General features: G+C 44.6%; 1 protein-coding gene across 2 annotated transcripts; it reads left to right on the plus strand.

The window, feature by feature from the left end:
• The first annotated feature begins 860 nt into the window (after positions 1-860).
• asb6 (ankyrin repeat and SOCS box containing 6) lies at positions 861-10,526 on the plus strand. 2 transcript variants are annotated; one of them, XM_084325887.1, is made up of 7 exons: positions 861-897; positions 2,920-3,060; positions 5,067-5,248; positions 8,054-8,160; positions 8,425-8,533; positions 8,613-8,699; positions 8,832-10,526. In XM_084325887.1, the coding sequence occupies exons 2-7, from the start codon at positions 2,951-2,953 to the stop codon at positions 9,560-9,562; spliced, it is 1,326 nt and encodes a 441-aa protein (XP_084182013.1). In that variant the 5' UTR covers positions 861-897; positions 2,920-2,950; the 3' UTR covers positions 9,563-10,526. The 2 variants fall into 2 exon arrangements, with proteins under 2 accessions (XP_084182013.1, XP_084182014.1); XM_084325888.1 differs by lacking the exon at positions 861-897 and adding an exon at positions 1,885-1,998.
• The last annotated feature ends 11,123 nt before the right edge of the window (positions 10,527-21,649 follow it).

Below are 21,649 nucleotides of genomic sequence, written 5' to 3' on the forward strand. Positions count from 1 at the left end.
AGGGAGTGAAGCTGAAGTGTTGTAGTTGTGGTGGGGAGCATAGTGTAGCGTTTAGGGGTTGTGAGGTGATGAAGAGGGAGGTTGAGGTTCAGAGAGTGAGAAGGGATGATAGGATTTCGTATGCGGAGGCAGTTAGGAAGGTAGGTCAGGGAAAGCAAGGTGAGGAAGGAGAAGGGCATTTGGCAGTAAGGGTAGTGCAGGAGGATCAGGGGAAGCAAGGTGTGGATAAGGGGTTTAGAAAAGGGCATTTGTCAGTAGAGGAAGTAAAAGAGGAGAAAGAGAGGGTGTGGGGGGTGAAATTGGAGATAGTGGCATTTGTGACAAGAGTAGTGAATACAATAGTGATGGTTAGCAGTAGGACAGAGAGGTTAAAGTTAGTAGTTGAGGCGGCAGTACTAGACATGGGTATGAAGGGGTTGACAATGGGGCAAGTATCAAGGGAGTTAGGGAAGTTAGGGAAGAAGGTTGTTGTGAGTGATCAAGTAAGAGAGTTAGGGAAGGGGGTGGTGAGTGTTCAGGAAGGCCAGAGTCAGCCGCAGGAGGCAATGAGTGACTCATAGATTAGGTTTGGATAGGGTGGTGATGTTAGGGATGGGTTTTGTTTTTTGTTTTGTGTGTTAGGGGGTTGAATGGGTTGTACAGTAGGTGGCGGTATGCACCTTTTGTGGTCGCGATCTGACATTAAACCATTGAAGAAGAAAAAGAAGAGGGGAGAATGGAACATAGATATATATAGAACATATCTATGGAATGGAAGACTGGCCCGATTTCCGGGTCGGTAGGTGGCGGTAAATGGCCCAATTTTGGTGCCCGTCCGCCGTAAAACACCAAATAAAAGAAGAAGAAGAAGAAGAAATACTGTCGGACAATTGTGGGCGTGGATAATTCTGTTTTGATGTAAGTTCATATTGCGTTTGATCAAGTGTCACATCATTTATCTACCTAAATTAATTTATTAACATAAGTTTGCCAGTTAAGATGTTTATTTATCTAGGGTTATAAGCTAGTTATGGTGATCGTTAAACCCGCCATATTGATGACAAGAGCCTGGCTACATCACTCACGTCACTATGAATTGAAAATGGGGGACCCTGATGTAAACAAGACGAAAGTCTTTCTCTGGTCTGCATTCCCTTAACAATTGTGTGTATATTGAGCCGTACTGTATTGTACCCATTCTGCAATCTGTTAAATAAAGTTTTCATTCATTCATACAAACGTAACGTTACTTGTCTCGGCGTATGGATTGCAGACGAAGACTTCTTTATTGTCTTTTTGTCTGTTACCGTCAATGTAACGTTAACATAACTGTATTTGTTAGTCAACGAGAATAGTACGTTTCCGTTTTAGACAAAGTACAGAAAGTCATTCATTTGAAATTAAAACAATCTGTTGTAATGGCTAGTTCTGTTGACTCTTAACAGAACTAGAATAGGCCACCGTGCATGCAGCTAACGTGAAGTAACGTAGCTGATGTCTTTGATTGATTGATTGAAAAGTTTATTAACAGATTGCAGAATGGGTACAGTACAGTACAGCTCAATACATACAATTGTTAAGAGGATGCAGACCTGAGAAAGACTTTCGTCTTGTTTCCATCAGGGTCCCCCATTTTCAATTCATCATATGACACACATGACATACAGATAGACAGTACTGCTACATCTATACATTTATGACATACCAGATTTTCAAATACAGTACTGTTTGTGATACTAAAAAAATCCAGAAGAAGAGTATATACATTTGACATAGAAACTACATTGGGGCGGTTGGGTAGGTGGGGTGGCACTGTACATTGGAATACTGACATACATTTGACATGGAAACTGTACATTGGAGGAGGTTGGGTAGATGGGGTGGGGTTGGGTGGGGCTGTACATTGGAATACTGACAAAGCCATGCTTGGTCTTTATTGTACAACTGGGTTAGGACATTTGTAGGGGCCAGTTTTGAATTGCAGTCTCCCGTAGGTGTTCTTTGAGAGTGTTTTTGAAGGTGGGTAGTGATTTACATTCCTTTACAGCTTTGGGTAGGGCGTTCCACATTGTTGTGGCATAATTGCGAAACGTGTTTAGTCCCTTGTTTGAGCCGAATCTGGGTTTTACATGATTTGTGGAGCTCCCTCTGGTGTTGTGATCGTGGTATTCACTGACCTTTGGGAAGTATTTTGTCATGTACATGGGTACCTTGGTCGTGTAGTGTATCTTGTAGACCAGGCCCATTGCAAGTTGCTGTACACTACTCTGTTGTCTACTCTAAGCCATCCTAGGTTGGCAAAGTGTGCAGGGGTGAGGTGGGTTCTAGGAGTCAGGTCAAGGTCTGACTAGTTTGTTTTGAGATGTTTGTAATTTGGTTTTTAGTGCCTTTGAGGTGCTTTGGTACCATGAGGTGCAAGCATAGTCGTAGTACCCTTGAATGAGTGCTCCTGCCAGAGTCTTCAGGGTATTCTTGTTTACCAGGGAGGAGATCCGGTACAAGAATCGAGTTCGTTGATTGACTTTTTTTATTACATTGGATGCCATTTTGTCACAGGAAAGATTAGCCTCTAGGATGGAACCCAGGTAGGTAATTTCATCTTTCCTTGTGACAATATTGTCACCCACTGTAACTGAGAAGCCGTCTGTTTTGCTGAGTTTGTTATTTGAACCGAAGAGAATGGACTCTGTTTTGCCCATGTGTAATGATAGTTTGTTGTCGGCGAGCCATATGCAGATTTTGCCTAGTTCCGAGCTGAGGGTTTTTTCAACCTGTAACTTGTTCTTGTCAGAGACCACACCCTTGACAACTGAAACCAACAGATACGTAGCTAATAGCCCCTTTGGTTATTATATCAGCCATTGCAATAGTGTTAGGAACCAAGGTATGTTCAACACTGATAACCACTAACCTACTTGTGTTCATTTTTTTTGTCTACAGCATTTTAGTGTAAAGAAAGGACACATTGGTCATGCCTTATCTCCATGGCTTCAGAAGGATTATCTATGAGTACCAACCATTGGTAGATGCTGTGTTATGTGTGGTGGGACTGGAGGAAGGAGTTAGTGCTCAGGAGGAGAGGTAAGGCTGCTTCATTGTTGCCACTTGTCATTTGGTTTGGTTGAAAGCAGCATTGATTGATTGATTGATTGATTGATTGATTGAACATTTTATTAACAGATTGCAGAATGGGTACAATACAGTACGGCTCAATACACACAATTGTTAAGGGGATGCAGACCTGAGAAAGACGTTTGTCTTGTTTCCATCAGGGTCCCCCATTTTCAATTCATATAGATGTTGTTGTTGATGATGTTGATCAATTGTTAAAGGGATGCAGACCAGAGAAATACTTTCGTCTGGTTTACATCAGGGTCCCCCATTTTCAATTAAAACATACATGACATACAGATAGACAGTACTGCTACATCTATTTATGACATACCAGATTTACAAATACAGTACTGTTTGTGATACAAAAAGAGTTTAAAAAATAGAGTATATACATTTGATGAAGAAACTGTACATTGGATGAGGTGGGGGGCGTTGGGTAGGTGGGGTGGGGGGGGACTGTACATAGGAGGTGGTTGGGTGGGGTGGGGGGGGGGGGGGTAACTGTACATTGGATTATCGACGAAACCTTACTTGGTCCCAAGAAGAGGATCTCGTATATTATTGGGTTAGGACATTTACATTGGAGGGGGTTGGGTTAGGACATTTACAGGGGCCAGTTCCAGTTTCGAATTGCAGTCTCCCGTAGGTGCTCCTTGAGAGTGGTTTTAAAAGTGGGTAGTGATTCCCATTCCTTTACAGCTGTGGGTAGGGCGTTCCACATTGATGTGGCATAATTGCGAAACGTGTTTAGTCCCTTGTTTGAGCCGAATCTGGGTTTAACATGATTTGTGGAGCTCCCTCTGGTGTTGTGGTCGTGGTATTCACTGACCTTTGGGAAGTATTTTGACATGTACATTATGGGTGGAACTGTTCATAAAATCGACGGTTCGGTTCATATCACGGTTTACGGTGTTCGGTTCGGTATACGTTGTTTTTTATTTTTTTGGGTACCTTAGTCGTGTAGTGTATCTTGTAGACCAGGCCCATTGCAAATAGCTGTACTCTGTCGTCTACTCTAAGCCATCCTAGGTTGTCAAAGTGGGCAGGGGTGAGGTGGGTTCTAGGAGTAAGGTCAAGCAGTAGTCTGACCAGTTTATTTTGTGATGTTTGTAATTTAGTTTTTAGCGCCTTTGAGGTGCTTTGGTACCATGAAGTGCAAGCATAGTCGTAGTACCCGTGAATGAGTGCTCCTGCCAGAGTCTTCAGGGTATTCTTGTTTACCAGAGAGGAGATCCGGTACAAGAACAGGGCGGTAGTTGCCTGGGTCTAATTTGCATAATAGTGTTAGGGTCATTGTTGTTCTTAGTACTTATTTGCCACAGGCTACTTTTATATTTAGTAGGGCTGCAACAACTAATCGATTATAAAAAATGGTTGTCAACTAAGTTCATTATCGATTAGTTGGGTCTATGTTATGATGCACCTTCATGGCCTGTTGTTGAAGCAATTTGATGTAGGCTATTGTAAAGCCTGTTAAAACACTTAGCTTGTGTTTTATGTTTTTCTTTATTATTATTTAAACCCTTCAGCTCCTTTCAAACTGAACTTAAACAGGGTTTTATTTTTTAGAACAAATGTAAATAGACCTGCTATGTGCACTTTATAAAAAATGATAACTGTTTTGCAGCTTACATTTTCTTTTTGTTTCATAATCATAAATTTGCAAGTTGTTTGTACATGACGAAGAATAACGTTTTTCTTTTTTTATCCCATTATTCAAAGTAAAAATTTACAGATTAATCGTTCATAATAGTTTGTTAGTTGCAGCCCTAATATTTAGCTAATTATTCTGAGGCTCCTTGGCACTGGGCACTGTCAATTTGCCCTTGGTACTCATTTTGCTACTTGTTACCTTGGAGATACAAGAATTTGAGCTCATTCAGCTGTTTCACTTGTACATTTCTTGATAAGAACATTTGCAAAATGTCTAAAATGTAAGTTAAATTACTTTTGCTCTCTCCACTTGTTGCTAGAGGAAGCAGCCCTGCGGATGAGGACAGCTTGTGTAGCTCCTTGGTGGAGCTGTTGGAGAGGGAGTCCCAGTCGGATGTGTTTGACGCGGGTATCAGCTATGCTCTGTTTAAGGTGGCTGAGAGGGGTCTGGTGTGCGCAGCTGAAATCCTCCTACGCTATGGAGCTGATATCAACTTTGAAGGTGAGAGAAGGCCGAGATGATGTTGATGATGAGATTGGGGGCAGTGGTGGCCTAAAAGGTTAGAGGAGTGGGTTTGTGACCGAAAGGTCAGCAGTTTGATCCCTCGGACTGAAAGGGAAAATCTGGGTGGTGAAGTGAATGAATAACACTCCCCCATCCCTCAATAAATACCAACCGCTGAAGTGCCCTTGACTCCCAAAAACTCCAGTAACAATACAATAGTGTCAGACTGTGGTTGTACTGGGCAGCTCCCTGTGTGAGTGTGAAGCAGGGCGTGGCTAAATAAAGTGTGTGTGGGGGGACAACAACTGGAAAGAGAGATTTATTCAGTTATAAGCTAATGAGTTTAACAAATGGGAGAAGGGGAGAAGATGAAGCGTTAAATAATTCAATCAAGCTTGTAGATTAAAATGGTGAGGCAAATTGTTGTCAGAGGAATAGTTACTTTCACTGCCTGGAGTGGCAGCTACTGATGCAGTCGCTTTCTAACGGTCTTGACTCTTAGCTCCTTTGGTTAATGGTTGATACTATTTAGCTACGGTAGATATTTTGCCTAATTTAGATTTTCTGCTGCAACACCCTTTAGGTAGCCAGAGTGCTCTCAATAACACAGACTTAAACTTGACACACCTGATATATGACCAGGAATTCTGATGGTGCTCTGAATTCACAAGTGGTCAAGTTTGTTGCAGGAGTACACTTTGCCACTTGGGGAGTGCTGACTGATAAATCGGACCTGACATCGGAACTTTATACACCATAGGAGTATGTGGAAGTATTGACCTCAACCTAGGGAGCTGTCATCTAAATGCACATGAGAAAATGAAGAGTATCCCAGAGGAAAACCACAGTGGAGAGAGTAATGTAGTAAGTGTCCTCCTGTAGCGATAAATCCAGCTAAGGCTAACCTAGAGACTGCTGTGCTGCTGACCCCTGGTGGTAGAGGACATGCATCTCCCAGGAGACTTCATTCTGGCTGGGGCTGTTCTATTCAAGTTTATTTAAAAGCCCCAATCCGGGATTTCTGAACATATGTGGGGTATATTTACATATATTCTGGCACATTTTGATTAGTCAATGGAAAATAAGCCTTTTTAAATGTTCCTAACTCATTATAAATCAGAATGCTAAAATGACATACACAAGGGAGAGGGTAGATATGATAAAACAGTAGATAGAACAGTGATAGTACAGTGGATAGAACAGTGGATAGTACAGTGAAAGAACAGTGGATAGTACAGTGATAGAACAGTGGGTAGAACAGTGATAGAATAGAACAGTGGCTAAAACAGTGGGTAGAACAGTGGGTAGAACAGTGGGTAGAACAGTGATAGAATAGAACAGTGGGTAGAACAGTGTTAGAACAGTGGATAGTACAGTGATATAACAGTGGATAGAACAGTGGACTATTCCTATCGTATACTCCACTTCATTCCAACTTGATTTCGACCTTGTTCACACATACACAGGTATTTTTTAAACAATAACTTTTCTGTGGTCTGGCCTTTCGTCCACATACAAACTGCGCTTTAGGTCACTGAAACCGGACCTTTTTGAAAACTCCTGCCAGGGTGCAGATCTTTTTTAAATGTCTAAAAAATACACATTGTATTCTTGTGCACCGGAGTGTATGGAAAACGCTAACACCCGTCCACACATGTACGCATATTTCTGAAACCAGAGTATTTTCTCTGCAGTCAGACCACAGAGAGCTCCCTGCAGCCTCCTGTCCAGGTCATTTCATGTGAGTGTTGTTGTGAGGAGAGGTTTTATGAAACAGTGTTGGTGTGGACTGGATTTTATTTTAAACAGAGGAAAAACCCTGTTTTAAAGAATATCTGTGTACATGTGGACTAGGCCTCAACCTTTTAGTGATATCAACCTTTAGAGCAGTTTAGACTGTAGTTGGAAGTTATTCAGAAGGAAAGGGAGTGAAGCACATCTAAAAGCGTCTGTGTGCTTGATGAAAGGTTACTGTAAGGATTTAATTTAATAAATAAACAATCTAAATTGACTGAAAAATGACATGCATTTGATTAAAATTAGACTAAAACCTATATTGATTTAGATGACTAAAACAAATAAAAGACTGAAACAAACAAAAATCAAATGACTAAAATGGGACTAAAACTAATATGCATTTGAGTCAAAAGACTAAATCAAAATAAGCTACCAAAATTAACACTAGTAGAGATGTTTAATCCTCAGTATCCAGCATTTGCTGCGATCCCTTTTCAGTACAATGCCACTAGCTATATACAGTTTGACTGGAGTATAATACCTAGATGTATAATCTATAGTATTTCTTGTGTCACCTTATATTAGGTAGGCTATTTCCAGAAATCCCACATACCTGACCATATTCATCTTTTAACTCTTGGTATGAAGTAAATGCTGTGTTTTTCTATTTCATGCATTCCATTAATTTGCAAATTGTCGGTATAAATGATCACTGAGCTGAGGGATTTTCGCATCTGCTTATACTGAGATGTTCCTACGTGATTTGTTTAGCCTTGACCATGGCCATTTGGAATGTTGATATATTATAGGATGGCTCTCTTCATTCATCATAAAAAGAATATATATATTCTTGTCCAAATGGAAATCCTAACTTGATCCATAGCTTACTTGTTTTGAATGATACAAACCTCCATATTTGGAAGTGCTAATCCTTGGTTATTGATTGAGCCCCCCCCCCCCCATTCCACAGTTAATCCTTGATAATACCCATCCAAGAATCAATACTAGCAATAAAAAAAATAATCCCTTCTGTTATTAATGGGGTTATTTGTTTGTACTCCCCAGATCCAGTGTCTTACTACAATCCATTGCACATAGCAGTGCTGAGGAACCGACAAAGCATGGTGAAACTGCTGACTGACCATGGAGCAGAACTTGACAAGAGAGACAGGGTAGGTCTTACTTGCAAAATGCTTCTTAGAATGCCACAGTCTTGGGTCGAGCAGCCAGTAACTCAAGCAAATGTTGGCTGAAAGATTATTTATGTATATTATGGAAGAAGATTATTTATGTATATTATGAAGAGCTGAGCAACCAACAGAAATGTAACCCTTGTGACTGCGGTCAGCCAGTTTGCCACATTGGAAAAATGTACTGCTTCTGAACTGTTGGCAGACGGTTATTGTTTCATGTAGATAATATCTCTAATACTGTAGATCCACGAGAGCAGTCCGTTGGACCTTGCCAGTGAGGAGGCAGAGAGACTTCCCTGTATGCTCGCCCTGCTGGACTTGGGAGCTAATGTAAATGCAAGCGATAAAAATGGTATGTTTGGATTGGTTAGATTATTGTAACCCTGTAGAAAAAGAATGTCCAGAGACTGTATGGCATTTTATCTCCAAAGGAAAGACACCACTGCTGCATGCCCTGGCGAGCAGTGATGGCCTCACCGTGCACAACACAGACAATATCCAGCTTCTACTCCAGAGAGGTAGTAGGCTGGAAAACACTATTTTTTCAATTTTGGCTCTTTAGAAACAAAATAATTAATCCACTAAATGCAATGGTAATATATTGTATATGTTGTATGAAGACAATTGGATCAACATCTCCTTTTATTCAGGTGCTGATATCAATGCTGCCACTGTAGATGGAGAGACAGCCATGTCGTGTCTGGTGTTCCTGGTCAAGGAGGCTCTGGATGCCAGCGTGGAGGAGGCTGCTGAAATCGGCCACTTCTGCTTGAGAACCACTCGGGTGCTTGTGGCCCACGGTGCTGACCCCAGCTGCTGTCTGGCCTCTGGGGAGGGAGATGAGGATGGGGAGCCTTCTCTGACACAGACCAGCCTAGAGCACTTTGACCTGCTCTTTCCCCTGGCTGTACTGTTGCTCCAGAGTGGAGCCTCATTCCTCTGCTCCTATCATGGCGCCACCTGCTGGTCAGGTTACAGGCTACTGTTCCACAGGCTCCAGACAGTCTTGCAGCACTGTTCTGATGAAAGCCAGGCTTCTGAGTCACTGGAACAGGTTGAGGTGCTGCTGGACTTAGCCAGGGTGTCCTTCCCCCGACTGCCTCTGTCCTCAGGGATTGAGCTGCCCGTGCCTGGTCAGGAACCCCTTGCTCAACATCTGCCGGACCTCCATAGGCGTGTGGTGGAGCAGGAGGCAAGCCCTCCCTCTTTACGTTGCCTCTGTAGAGCGTTCATAAGGAGCCAAGTTCAGCCTTGGCCAGTGGAAGACAGGGTGAAGGCCCTGCCCCTGCCAGACAGAATGAAAGACTTCCTTCTCCCTGAACACACATACAGCCCAAAGCCTGGCTGGGACTGTTTCAGGCCCCAGCATAGCCTCCACTGAAGAAATAGGCTAATTATCTGCCACCGGCCATGTTTAAATATAAATTATGTCAGATTTCAGGTGAGAGACTGAACAGAACTATTGTAATTTGTTATATAGATCATGAACATTTATCTGTGATTGCCACTTAAAGGGTCTGTAATAGTATTTTGGCTAACTTCCTGTCAAGCTAGGCATCGCAGATTAAATATGAATTAAGATCCAGCAACTGCATATCCTATTTCTCACCTAAAATGAAACATTTTAGTGAACCATTTAGGTGGAAAGAGTTTACTGCCATGTTTCTCCTGCTCCCCACACCACACCGCACCGTGGGAACGGGATACCAGAACATTTATTTTCTGTTTACTGCAGAGCGGAGGGACTGAGAGACACTGACCAAACACTCATCAGTGATGGCTGTCGGAATGTAGAGCTATTCAACACTTATTTAAACTAAATAAATATCACTTACAGTACCTTTTTAAATCTATCAAATTCTATGAAAAGCTACCAATAACGCCTTTTTTGTTGAATTGCAATTGTGTAAACGGTCTGTCTGTGCCATATTTACTGAATCTTTTTTGTATGTTTACTCTAAGATATGATATGAGAAAATGTGTCAAGCAAACAATCAATAATGAAAGTGTGAAATAATTTTCATTTAGTTTGATCATCATCTATTATAGATCGTTACAACCTGGCTCTAGATTGCAACAAGGGAAGGAGACTACACCAAAACCATCAATTAAAGGGGACATGTCTTGCTATTCCTTTCACTATTTGGGCAACTTTACACAATTCCTGTGAGTCTATGAAACACATCTGTAAAGTTTTATTCCAAAAAATTCATTGTTCTGTATTTCTAATCAATTACTCTAAAGCAGCATTTTTCCACTTCAAGATTTCAAGCTGTTTTGGGCTTGGCTCCGCCCATAAGTGCTTTGAGTGACAGTCACCCACAGTCTGCACTGGCAGACACTGACAGAGAGAGATAGAGGAGGGGGATACTAATTAATTTTGCCGCGGGGGGGGGGGGGGCATAATCCCACAGGATAATGCATTGGTAACTTGTTTCAAATGACAATATATACCCCTGTGAATATTATTGCACGGATCGGAATACGGGCGCGCGTGGGAGTCAAAGATATTTTGACAGTGATATGCGAGTGGACAAGCCCCATCCCTGTGGCGCGCCGGTCGGGAGAAGCTCCTGTCCCTCTCTCCCTCTCTCTCTCTCTCGCTCGTTCTCTGCCTCTCTCTGTCTGCACCGCTTGAGGAAGTGTAGGTATTTCCACTCGCTCTGTTGTTGAGCGAATGGTTGCGCTACAACCATAGAGGGGGCGTTACTGCAGATCAGCTCCGTGCTACGTAGGACAGCGAGTCAAATCAGAATAGCTTAATTCACTGGGGGAGGATATTGTCTCAACTGAATTGGAGCAATCCGCCAAAATGAGAATTAGAGACACAGACCCCATTGATATAAACCCCCATTGCTAGGAAACAATGCTAAACACTGGAAAAGGCCATTTATAAGACACGGGACCTTTAAATAATTTATAATAAAATAAAAAAAATTAATTACTTTGGGATGTGTGAGATGAGAAGATCAGTTGCATAAAGCAAGTGTGGATGAGTGAGAATGAAGGGTAGGGTGTTGTAGAGCGGTGAACAAAACTGAAAAAGAAAAGCCTCCAGCAGGGAGAGACTTAAGAAGCTGAGAGAGAGAGAGAGTGAGCGAGAGAGAGAAAGAAGACAGACCAGGTGTACATCAATTAGAAGGATTCCAACTAATCTCCTGCAGGGAGAACAAAGAAAACAGAGCAACAGCAAGTGTTGCAAAGTTCCACCCACCAGCTTCCTGCAGGGAGAGCAAGCAGAATTGAGAGTAACACAGAGTAGAGAGGGCCGTCACATAGATGTCCTCAGGATACACACCGATGGTACAGTAGTTGGTCCAGAATGCATTGCAATGTTGTGTAAATGTCACAAGATGGCAGTATTGCTATAAGAAATAATCTAGGATGTCAGGGTCGATGATGTAATATTTACCAAATATCCTATCAAAGATACACAGTGCTAGAAACTAGATCCCTGTGTTATGTCCTCAACGCTTGTAATGTATTGTGGAGCTCAGATTTGTGTATTCTCACAGTACATAAAAGTGGACCAATAAACCAGTCATGTTTCTCACCACCTGTGTCTGACTTGCTCCTTCTGTTTTTCAGTGTGGCTACTTATTATATCAATCGCATCTCTAATGAGTAGGGGTGGGAATCGCCAGAGACCTCACGATACGATACTATCGCGATACACTGAGTATTGCGGATATTTTTTTTATCAAATGTCATTTATTAAAAATTTTCAACTGCAAAGTAAAACTTTGTCAACATGTTTTATCTAATAAAATAAAGTTCAGTCTGTTCATCTCACTTCAATCGTTTTTATTGCAGAACATGGTATTTTCTCAAGCAGACAGATGTGTTGCATGTACCTGACAAACTGAACTGTTTGTATTACAGTCATATTCCAACTTAACTGAATGCACATGTGTGTGGACTACTGTACTATTACAGGTATTGAAATTAACAATGCAACTTCCTTATACAATGTTTTTTTTTTTTTTTTTTTTAATGAATAATTATATATCGATACTTGGCGTCCCTGTATCGATACAGTATCACCACGCAAAGTATCGCGATACTACTACGTATCGATTTCTTCCCCCACCCCTACTAATGAGAAAGGTGTGTTTGGTAGAGCGCAAATCTCCACCAGGCGACAGCCAGACACTTCAATGTGCCTGCCTCATCCTGAACATTACAAGGTGGATACAAAATGCCACACAAGTATGACATTTTAGAAAGTATGAAATTTATTTAAAGCAGAATATATAATATACCTTTAGGAGTTGGACAGAAAATAGTAATTGGATATAATAAACCTTTATAACTATTTGGGTGGAATAAACCTTTGAAACTTATGATTGTTCTATATGGTCCACATGAAGGTATGTATTTAAGCATTACATCATGCGCAGGAGTGGTTTGTGAACAATAAACCATGCCTAGGGGTGGTCGTTAGACCCCCCTAGGCATGGTTTATTGTTCACAAATCACGACTGCAAGTGGTGTAAAGCTTTTATACAACTGCCACATTCATCCAACCTTATTGCTATACAATAAACACATTAATCGAAGATTTATTGAAAAAACCATCCGCCAGAAAAAGTAGTTCCCACAACTACAAAAAAGACAATTTGCCTCCATGTGGAAGCAGCTCGGAAGTGCATCCAACCAACTAACACATCCAACTGTGTATTATTGGAATGATTGAGAGAAGTTGCCTCATGTGGAAGCAGCTCGGAAGTGCATCCAACCAACTAACACATCCAACTGTGTATTATTGGAATGATTGATTGAACATTGTATTACCAGATGCAGAATGGGTACAATACAGTACGGCTCAATACACACAATTGTTAAGGGGATGCAGACCTACTTTCTATAGAACTTCATTCTTAGATGCTTCTATAGAAAGTAGGTCAAACAAATTAAAACGTTTTCTTTGCCCTATAGGAAAAAAAAGTTTTCTTCGCCCTATTTTTTTATTTATTTTTTTAGCCTAAACTTAACCAGTTGGAAACCAGGCGTACAGTAATAAAATTAGCAATCAATCAATTCAATAGACCATGCTCACTTAAAACAGCGCAGCACTCAGCTGCTCCTCTCTCAGTCTGACTTTCCCCCGCTGTTGCAGACAGGAGTGTGTGTGTGTGTGTGTGTGTGTGTGTGTGTGTGTGTGTGTGTGTGTGTGTGTGTGTGTGTGTGTGTGTGAATGTGTACGTGTGTGTGGGGGTGTGTGGGGGTGGGTGGAGACTAGAGCCAGCGCTGCAGTCAGAGGGAAGGAAAAAGAAATAAAAAAAAAGATTGCAAATCAATCAATCAATCCGCGATTTTTCTTTTGTTACACAATGATTCATGACCCATAGATTACACAATCCAACATTGTGTAAGAGACTAAGACATTCGCCGTGACAGAATAGCTTGATATTTAGTCGTTTAGTCGTTATCAACATATCCATTTGTTAAAGATTATTGTCCGCCATCTTGTGAGCCGGCGGAGTGATGTGATGTGATTCGGTTGTGGGCGGGTCCTGGGCCAGCAGCGTGGAGTGTTCCCAATACATACGTGTAAATGGACTGTTTCAGCCAATCAGAATCGAGAAATGTGCATGCCGTTGTATAAGTATGTGTATATGTGCATGCGTGAATGTATCATACGCACACACACACAATGAAAGTAGTAGTCTACTGAGTTCATTGACACCTCCCATAAGTCACCCAATCACTTGTATTACAATGCCACCGGAGTAGTAAAAGGGTTTTTATGACCTTTTGATTTATGTATTTTTGATTGACATGCCCCCAAATCACTTGACCTCTCGCCTAGGTGTTGAGGTCTGTGGTTTGATTAACAGGTCACGTAAGGCCTGAGCCCGCCCCCCTCCCCTAGAGGATCATACCATGCCAGGTATTTTGCCAGGACATGTTCTATCAAAAAAATTATGAATAGATCTGATCATTTAAAAAGCTTTAGATCTGCTTCTTTAAAAGTTTAATGGTTGTTCGTTTTCAAATGTTGACCTTGTTATTTATTGATGAATTTTATTATCGTAATACATTCTATTCTCGTTTTAAGAAAATCAGTGCCCCTGTTCAATTGGGTTTGATCGGCCTGTGATGCTTTTTGGGTAAGTGGTTTTGCAGTGCTAATTCTATTATAGTTCATGCATATTCGCGGGTCATTGCACCATTGAGTGTGATCAGACAGCTTTCTTTTGGGAAAGTCGTTTTCAGTAATTCCCCCTGGATTTGATCAGGGATGTGGCATCCGTTATGCCTGAACACGTTTTACATCTGTTAATATTTAAAAAGTTGAATGGTTTATACATTTGATCGGTCAGTTAAATTTTGGTCAGCATTTTGTCAACGTGTGAGTATATGGCTTACATTTGTTATACAGTAATATTCAGATTAGTGCAGTGTTGTAGTCGAGTCACTAAATCTCGAGTCCAAGTCATCAAGGTTGAGTCCACTCGACTCTGGCAGTCAAAGAGCTGACGTACAAAAAAGGTCTACATTAAATTAAACATAAATGACACAGTGGTCACCATTTCAAAGGGAGTTTATTTACTTTGTGACACAATAGCCAAAAAATTCACAATTTATCAATTAACAAGTCCGAGTCCTCGTCTGCACCTTCCGAGTCCGAATGCAGTCAACGCTCAAGTCTGAGTCATCAGTGCTCAAGTCCAAGTCGGGTCATGAGTCCTGAAAATCAGTCCAGTAACGTTGATATTATATCTTCTGTTGCTATTGCAATGACATGATACGTTAGTTAGCTGTGTGGGAGCGTGGGGCTACATGTTTTTAACATAGCTTAGGTTGGCATATTGACTACAACATCAGGTTAATGGGCACAAGCACTGAGCAACAAGTAAGTAACACAAATGGCACAGGTTATTGTCTCAAGTTGTCTTGCATAGATAGAGCTAAACATATGCCATTTGCTTTGCCAAATGATCACTAGTGTAACTGAGGGGTACAATTCCCTGACTGTATTGTTAGATATGGTATTTAATACCACTACCTCTTGTACTTTAACTTCTGGCCATCCAGTACATGATATAAGTATGATGAACACTTTCCCACCTGATGAAACGAATCCACACAAATGTACAAATCGAATATTTAATATAGCAAAAGGTATATACAACGTTCACTTGTTTACACTTATGATTTGAAATATGCACTTGTATGGCAAATGAGTATTCGTAGGTAAATCAACATTGAATGTCCAATCTCTGGTTACGCAGGGAGTAAGTATACAACCTGGATATTTAGGAACTATAGCGATGGTACTTAAATGATTATAGCTGGATACACTAAGGGGGGGGGGGGTCCCGCTGGTTGTAAGACAGTAGGAGGGGGGGGTTAGAGAAGCCGCTGGCGGTATCCCATCTGGCCGACGGTTTCTTGGGAGAATTCAAAGTCTTGAACACGGTGCCCACAGAACCTCGGTCCGCAGACGAATACAGCTGGACCCTCTGGTGGACGGTAGCTGCCGGTCCACAACGGAGAGACGTGAGGCGACCTCACTGGTGTCGAGCGCCGTCTCACCTGGAGTCCTCTCCGGGGGGTAGTTCCAACACTCCGCAGTGTTGGCCGTTATCCATGGAATAATCAAAGCACCCAAAGCATAATCCAAGCCGCGGAAGGCTCGCCGTCGTCCGGGTAGAGTAATCCAATATACAGGTCCAGTCGCCCTGGCCCGGAGCTCCTCGGATGCAAGCACCACTAGGGGTCTGCCCAGCCTGGTTAAGCGTCCAGATAACGTCAGGAACGATGGGGGTACTGATAACTTTATAACTCTAACCGAACGATGCACCATACATAAATAGACTATTATTAGCTTAATAGAACTACGTCCAACTCGACGGTATAGTGCCAAACTATGACTATTCAACTATTAATCCACACGATATCTCAATGCCTATTCTGAGGCCAAGTAGGCCTTACTACACCACACGTGCGTCGTGGGTGAGGCTTCGCGTCTGTCACTCTGTTGGAGGGTAAAGAACTGGACTAAAAGAATGTTCTACTTTACTTGCGCCATATATATATGCGCTATGAACAAATAGTACCATTCGTATTTCGCCAGACGTATTCCTGCGCGGAACCGGGGCTTGCCACGACATGTTGGGCGGCACGATTGAACTTGAACCTAGGGGTATGGCAACCTGGCGCCAGGTTCTCGTCCAATGGTAGAATGAAACTATTATGGGCTGTTTAGTAGACTAAAGGGATATTCAGTGCATATTGTACAAGGAATATACAGGGGATATCAAACGATATACAAACACTATTTAAATATATATATATAAATAAATATATATATTCGGTTTAATCTGATCCTTCACAACAGCCGCCCCCTAATTAGTCCCACCTAATTAGCTAAGCAGAGACAGATTAACCGCACTGTCTACCACTCAAGGTCCGCTGTAAGGGTCAGTCAACTCACAAAGTCATGGGGTCATGGTCATCATCGATAGTATCTGGGAGTCGGGGCAGTTCTATGAGCCTCGCCACGGGTCGTGTGTAAGTGCGCCCTTGGACGAGTACTTCAGCTGCTCGGACCTTGCCATCGGCACCGGTGATCACTTTGCTTACGCGGCCAGCCGGCCACATAGCTCTGGGTAGTGACTGGTCGATAATCATGACGACTGTTCCTTCTGTCAAATTGTCTCTCTCTTTTACCCACTTCTGGCGGGTCTGTAGAGACGGTAGGTAGTGGAGTAGGAAGCTGCTCCAAAACTTGTCAGCTAGTACTTGACTGTACCTCCACATTCTTCGGCCGTTCGCTTCTTCAGGCCTGTACATTGTCTGGGGTAGCGCGGGGTCCAGCCGCCCCATTAAGAGTGTGTTGGGGGTGACTGGGTCGACATCTGCTACATCACTGGAGACGTAACCGAGGGGCTTTGAGTTCAATACTCCCTCGATCTCCGTGAGGACTGTCATTAGGACTTCCTCCGCCACAGTCTGGGCCCCAAGCACGGCGTACAGGGCTGTCTTTATAGAACGTACTTCTCGTTCCCAGGTTCCACCGAAGTGAGGTGCGTTCGGGGGATTAAACTGGAAGTCAATCTGGGATGGAGCGAGGTGGGTCTTAAGTTCTGGGCCCATAGCTTGGAAGCTCTCTCTCAGCTCTCTTTCTCCGCCTTTGAAGTTTGTCCCGTGATCAGACAACAATGTAGACGGTTTTCCTTTCCGTGATGTGAATCTTCGGAAGGCCATAAGGAATGAGTCTGTGCTCATGGTCGGAAGGAGCTCGATATGTATCGCTCTGGTGGTCATGCATTTGAATACAATACCCCACCGCTTCTCGGTTCCTCTTCCTCTCTTTATATACAACGGGCCAAAGCAGTCCATGCCTGTGGAGTGGAATGGCTTGTCGCCGATTCGGAGGCGACAGGGGGGTAAGTCAGCCATCCGTGGTATGCTGGGCTGCGCGCGCCACTTACGGCAGTCTAGACAGGTTCGCTGGAAGCGCCGTACTGCTTCTCTCCCTTGCAGTATCCAATAGCGACGTCTGATCTCCGCGAAGACTCTCTCTGCTCCTGCGTGGTGTACATCCTCGTCGTATTTCTTTATGATCAGCTCTGTGACCTTGTGTCGGCTGTTCAAGACTATCGGGTACTTAATGTCATCCGGTAGATCGGGGGCTCTCCGCAGGCGACCACCCACTCTGATGAGATTATGGGCGTCACTCTCTGGTGCCAGGTGGAGCAGTCTGCTGTCTGATGGGACGGGGTTTCCTCCCTGTAGACAGTCTAGCTCATCGGGGAACGAGTCTCTCTGGGCTCGTTGTAGTAGAAGAAGTTCTGCTTCTTCGTAGTCAGCTGCTGACATGTCAGTGGTGGACTGAATCTCTGGGTGGTGCCGCAGGAATGTTCTTTGCTGCGCACTCGCTAGGGTAATGCAGTCATCTATGTTGGGGTCTGTGGAGGCGACTGTGCTCAGTCCACAGAACATAGGTTTCTTGTTCTCAGCCTCCTCGTTACTTGCTTCCCGTGGGGTGGGCGTAGGCCACTCTCCTTCCGGGAGCTTGAGGAATTCTGGTCCGTCACTGTAGATGTTGCGACGGGTTAGGTCATCCAGAGACATTCCCCGGGTGATGACGTCAGCTGGGTTGTGTTTGGTGTCCACATACCGCCAGCTCGCTGCTTCTGTTAGCTCTTGAATCTCGGTGACTCTGACTCCCACGAAGACTTTGTATCTGCATGAATCAGACTTGATCCATGTGAGTACTGTCGTGGAATCTGACCACAAGATTGTTCTGTGCACCGGAATGGTGAGTTCACGTTGGATTAACGTGGCTAGATGCGCTCCTGCTAGGGCTGCGCAGAGCTCTAGACGTGGGATAGATTGTTGCTTACGTGGGGCTATTCTTGAGCGGGCCAGGATGAAAGCAGTGTGTATCTTTCCTCCCTTCTCTTGGGCACGCAAGTAGGCCACCGATCCATATGCTACTTCGGAGGCGTCGCTGAAGACGTGTAGATCAATCTCGCATGTCTCTGGCCTCACTGTGGATGGGAAGTAGCTGCGGCGTATATTGACGCCTGGGAGTGAGCGGAGTTCCGTCTCCCACTCTCTCCATGTTGAGGCAAGGTGTGCGGGTATTGGGTCGTCCCAGCCCTGGTCCTTGTCCCATAGTGCTCGTACAATCATCTTTGCCCTGGTGGTGTAAGGTAGAATACATCCCAACGGGTCATATTGTCTGGCGAGTGTTCTGTACACACTCCGTCTGGTGGTCGGTATCGCCGTCGACCTTCCCTGCTCTGGAGCCAAGGGTTTGTGTCTATAGTGGAGCGAGTCTGTTTTGAAGCGCCAGACTAGTCCTAGTGTCATTTCTTGGGCTTCTCCTGGGATGGTCGCCATCCAGGTTTCGCTGCTGGCAGCCTTGTCCGCGGGGGAGAGGCTGCGCAATACGTGCGGGTCACTGCTGGCCCACTGCCTGAGATCAAAGCCGCCTTTGATCAGGGAGGCGCGTAACTTGATTAGGAGAGCCTCGGCTTCTTCTTGAGTCGAAACGCTTTGTAAACAGTTGTCCACGTAGAAACTGTTCTTCACACTGTGTTGGACCTCTTCATCTGCTGTTGGGTCCTCTGCGACGTGTTTCTGTAGTGCAAATGTAGCACAGCACGGGCTGCATGTGGTTCCGAAGGGGAGTACTTCCCACTGGTAGATGGCTGGGTTCTCATCTCCGATCCTCTCTCTCTATAGGAACCGCAGCAGGGGCTTGTCCTCCTCTACTAGTCTCACCTGCAAGAACATCCCTTTGATATCCCCGCTGATAGCCACCTTGTCCTGGCGGAAGCGCAGTAGCACGCCTAGTAGGGAGGGGCCGAGTGTGGGGCCGGGCAAGAGCTCTTTATTCAGATTTTGGGATCCGATCTGGTAGCTGCAGTTAAACACAATGCGATCCTTGCCGTTGTGATGGACCTTGTGATGCGGCACGTACCATGATTCGGTCGTCTGATCGGCCTCTTTAATGTCAATCTTTGTTACGTGTCCCGCTGTGATTAGCTTCTCAATCTCAGCGCGGTACACACTCTCTTGAGCGGGGTCTTTGGCTAGGCGCCGCTCCGTGTTCAATAGATAGCGCTCCGTGGCGTCTTTCTTTGCGTGAAAGGTGGGCATTCCCTCTCGCCTCAGGAGTGGAGTTGCGTATCTCATCACTCCGCCGACTGTGACTCTCTTTGTCCCCTGCTCGAGTAGGTTGATGGCGTAAATGTCTTCTTTAGAACGAATATCTTTCTTTTCGTTCTTAAAGGGCATTGTCTCTAGTGTCCATAGCCTCTCGACATGCTGCAGGAGAGTGGTGTCTTCTTCTGTCGTTCTGGAGTGGAGGCAGCTAGTGGCTGCTGTTCGGTTGAGAGATTTAGCGAGGGGGCCTTGTAGGGTCCACCCTAGGCGGGTCTCGACTGCTGCAGGACAGCCTCGGGGTCCTGTATGGACCCGGTCAATCGGGACTATGAGTTCTGCATGGTCGGAGCCTATCAGCAGGGTCGGGGTAGCGCCGTCTATGAGCGGGATAGGTAATTGGCGCAGGTGCACATATTTATCCATCAACTTGGCGACAGGGTAGGTGTACTGCGATAGTCCTATTTCTTGGCTGGTGAAAGCATTTGTAATCTTGTACCGTCGCTCTGGCTGCCCGTTTGCTGCGATAGTGAAGGAGACATTCTCGCCCTTTATCGTCTTTAAATCTCTTCTTATTGTCCGAATCGTCATTTCGTTCTTGCTCCCCCGCAGTCCCATCTGGGCCCAGCGGACGCGAGCAGAAGGGTCTTCTCTGACCCGTCATCAAGGACGGCGTAAGTGTCCATGACTTTATCTTGGTAGCTCAATGTCACACGGACTACCTTTAAGAGCACTTGGGCGCCGCTGCTGCTGGCGGGGTCAATGTACATGACACTTGCCTTGGTGCCGCTCGATGGTGCAGGTGGAGGCCGTCTTCTGTTACTGTCGTGTAGGACATCTAGATGGGCTCCATCGCACCGACTGCACCTTTTCTTTAGGCGGCATTCGGCTGCCATGTGTGGCCGCGCACATCGGTAACAGCGCCTGTTGGACTTTATCCATTGACTCACTTCTTCTGCATTCATCTTTGTGAATAGGTCACATTGTGACAGCCAGTGTTCTTTCTCACAGTAGGGACACGCTATCTTCCACTTCTCTTTTCTCGAGGGGGTGCTGTGACTCTTACTGCTCGGTACTGACTCTGATTGGTGCATGACAGTCACCGATCTTCTTCCATCATTTATTCTCCTGGGTCCCTCTCTGGAGCTTGGCGTGCTCCGCCCGAATGTATCCAGTCGTAAGCTGCTGACTTCTCTCACCAGGAAGTCGGCTAGATCAAGGAGGGATGGCTCGGGGCCGTTGGGATCCCGGTAGTCTCTCTGCCGCCTAAAACGCTCCTGTCTTGCGGGTGGCAGCTTCTCCAAAATCCTCTCGACGTTAGAGTTGGCGTATAGCTCATGCATGCCCTTTTCCCGTTGCGCTCCCAGCATCCCTACCAGGGACTGCACTTTGATTGACAGGTCGTCTAATGAGCGATTGTCTGTGGCTGGGGGTAGGCGATCAATATGCCTTATCTCTTGGATTACGTAATCCCATATACGTCCATATCTCTGGTCCAGCGCCGCTAGGGCCGCTGTGTATGGTGTCGAAGAGGTGGCATAGGCTAGCGCTATATTGTGCGCTCGCGGTACTTTCAGGTGCTTCAGTAATATTGCATACTTGTGGCGTTCATCAGCGACATCCACCATCATTGTCTCTAAGCACATCCGGAGCTCCGTGTACTGTGCTCGACTCTCATAGGCGAAGTCTGGAAATGACGGCGTGGCAATGTATGACGCCGTGGATGGCTGATACATCGGCGAGCGTTGGGGGAGAGACCTCCTGGGCGAGTCCCCTCTTGCGCCTCGCTGTGGGCTGGTACTGGCAGGGTACCATGGCCCGCTGGTCCAGGTGCTATTCCTCG

Source organism: Notolepis coatsorum (assembly GCF_963971535.1).
Source record: "Notolepis coatsorum genome assembly, chromosome: 1".
In the NCBI taxonomy this organism is placed as follows: domain Eukaryota; kingdom Metazoa; phylum Chordata; class Actinopteri; order Aulopiformes; family Paralepididae; genus Notolepis; species Notolepis coatsorum.

Excerpts from the sequence above, each read along its gene's own strand:
- asb6 (XM_084325887.1), top strand. The coding sequence starts at position 2,951 with ATGCCTTATCTCCATGGCTTCAGAAGGATTATCTATGAGTACCAACCA. Across the intron at positions 3,061-5,066 it reads GTTAGTGCTCAGGAGGAGAG|AGGAAGCAGCCCTGCGGATG; the intron begins GTAAGGCTGCTT and ends ACTTGTTGCTAG. Across the intron at positions 8,161-8,424 it reads AACTTGACAAGAGAGACAGG|ATCCACGAGAGCAGTCCGTT; the intron begins GTAGGTCTTACT and ends CTAATACTGTAG.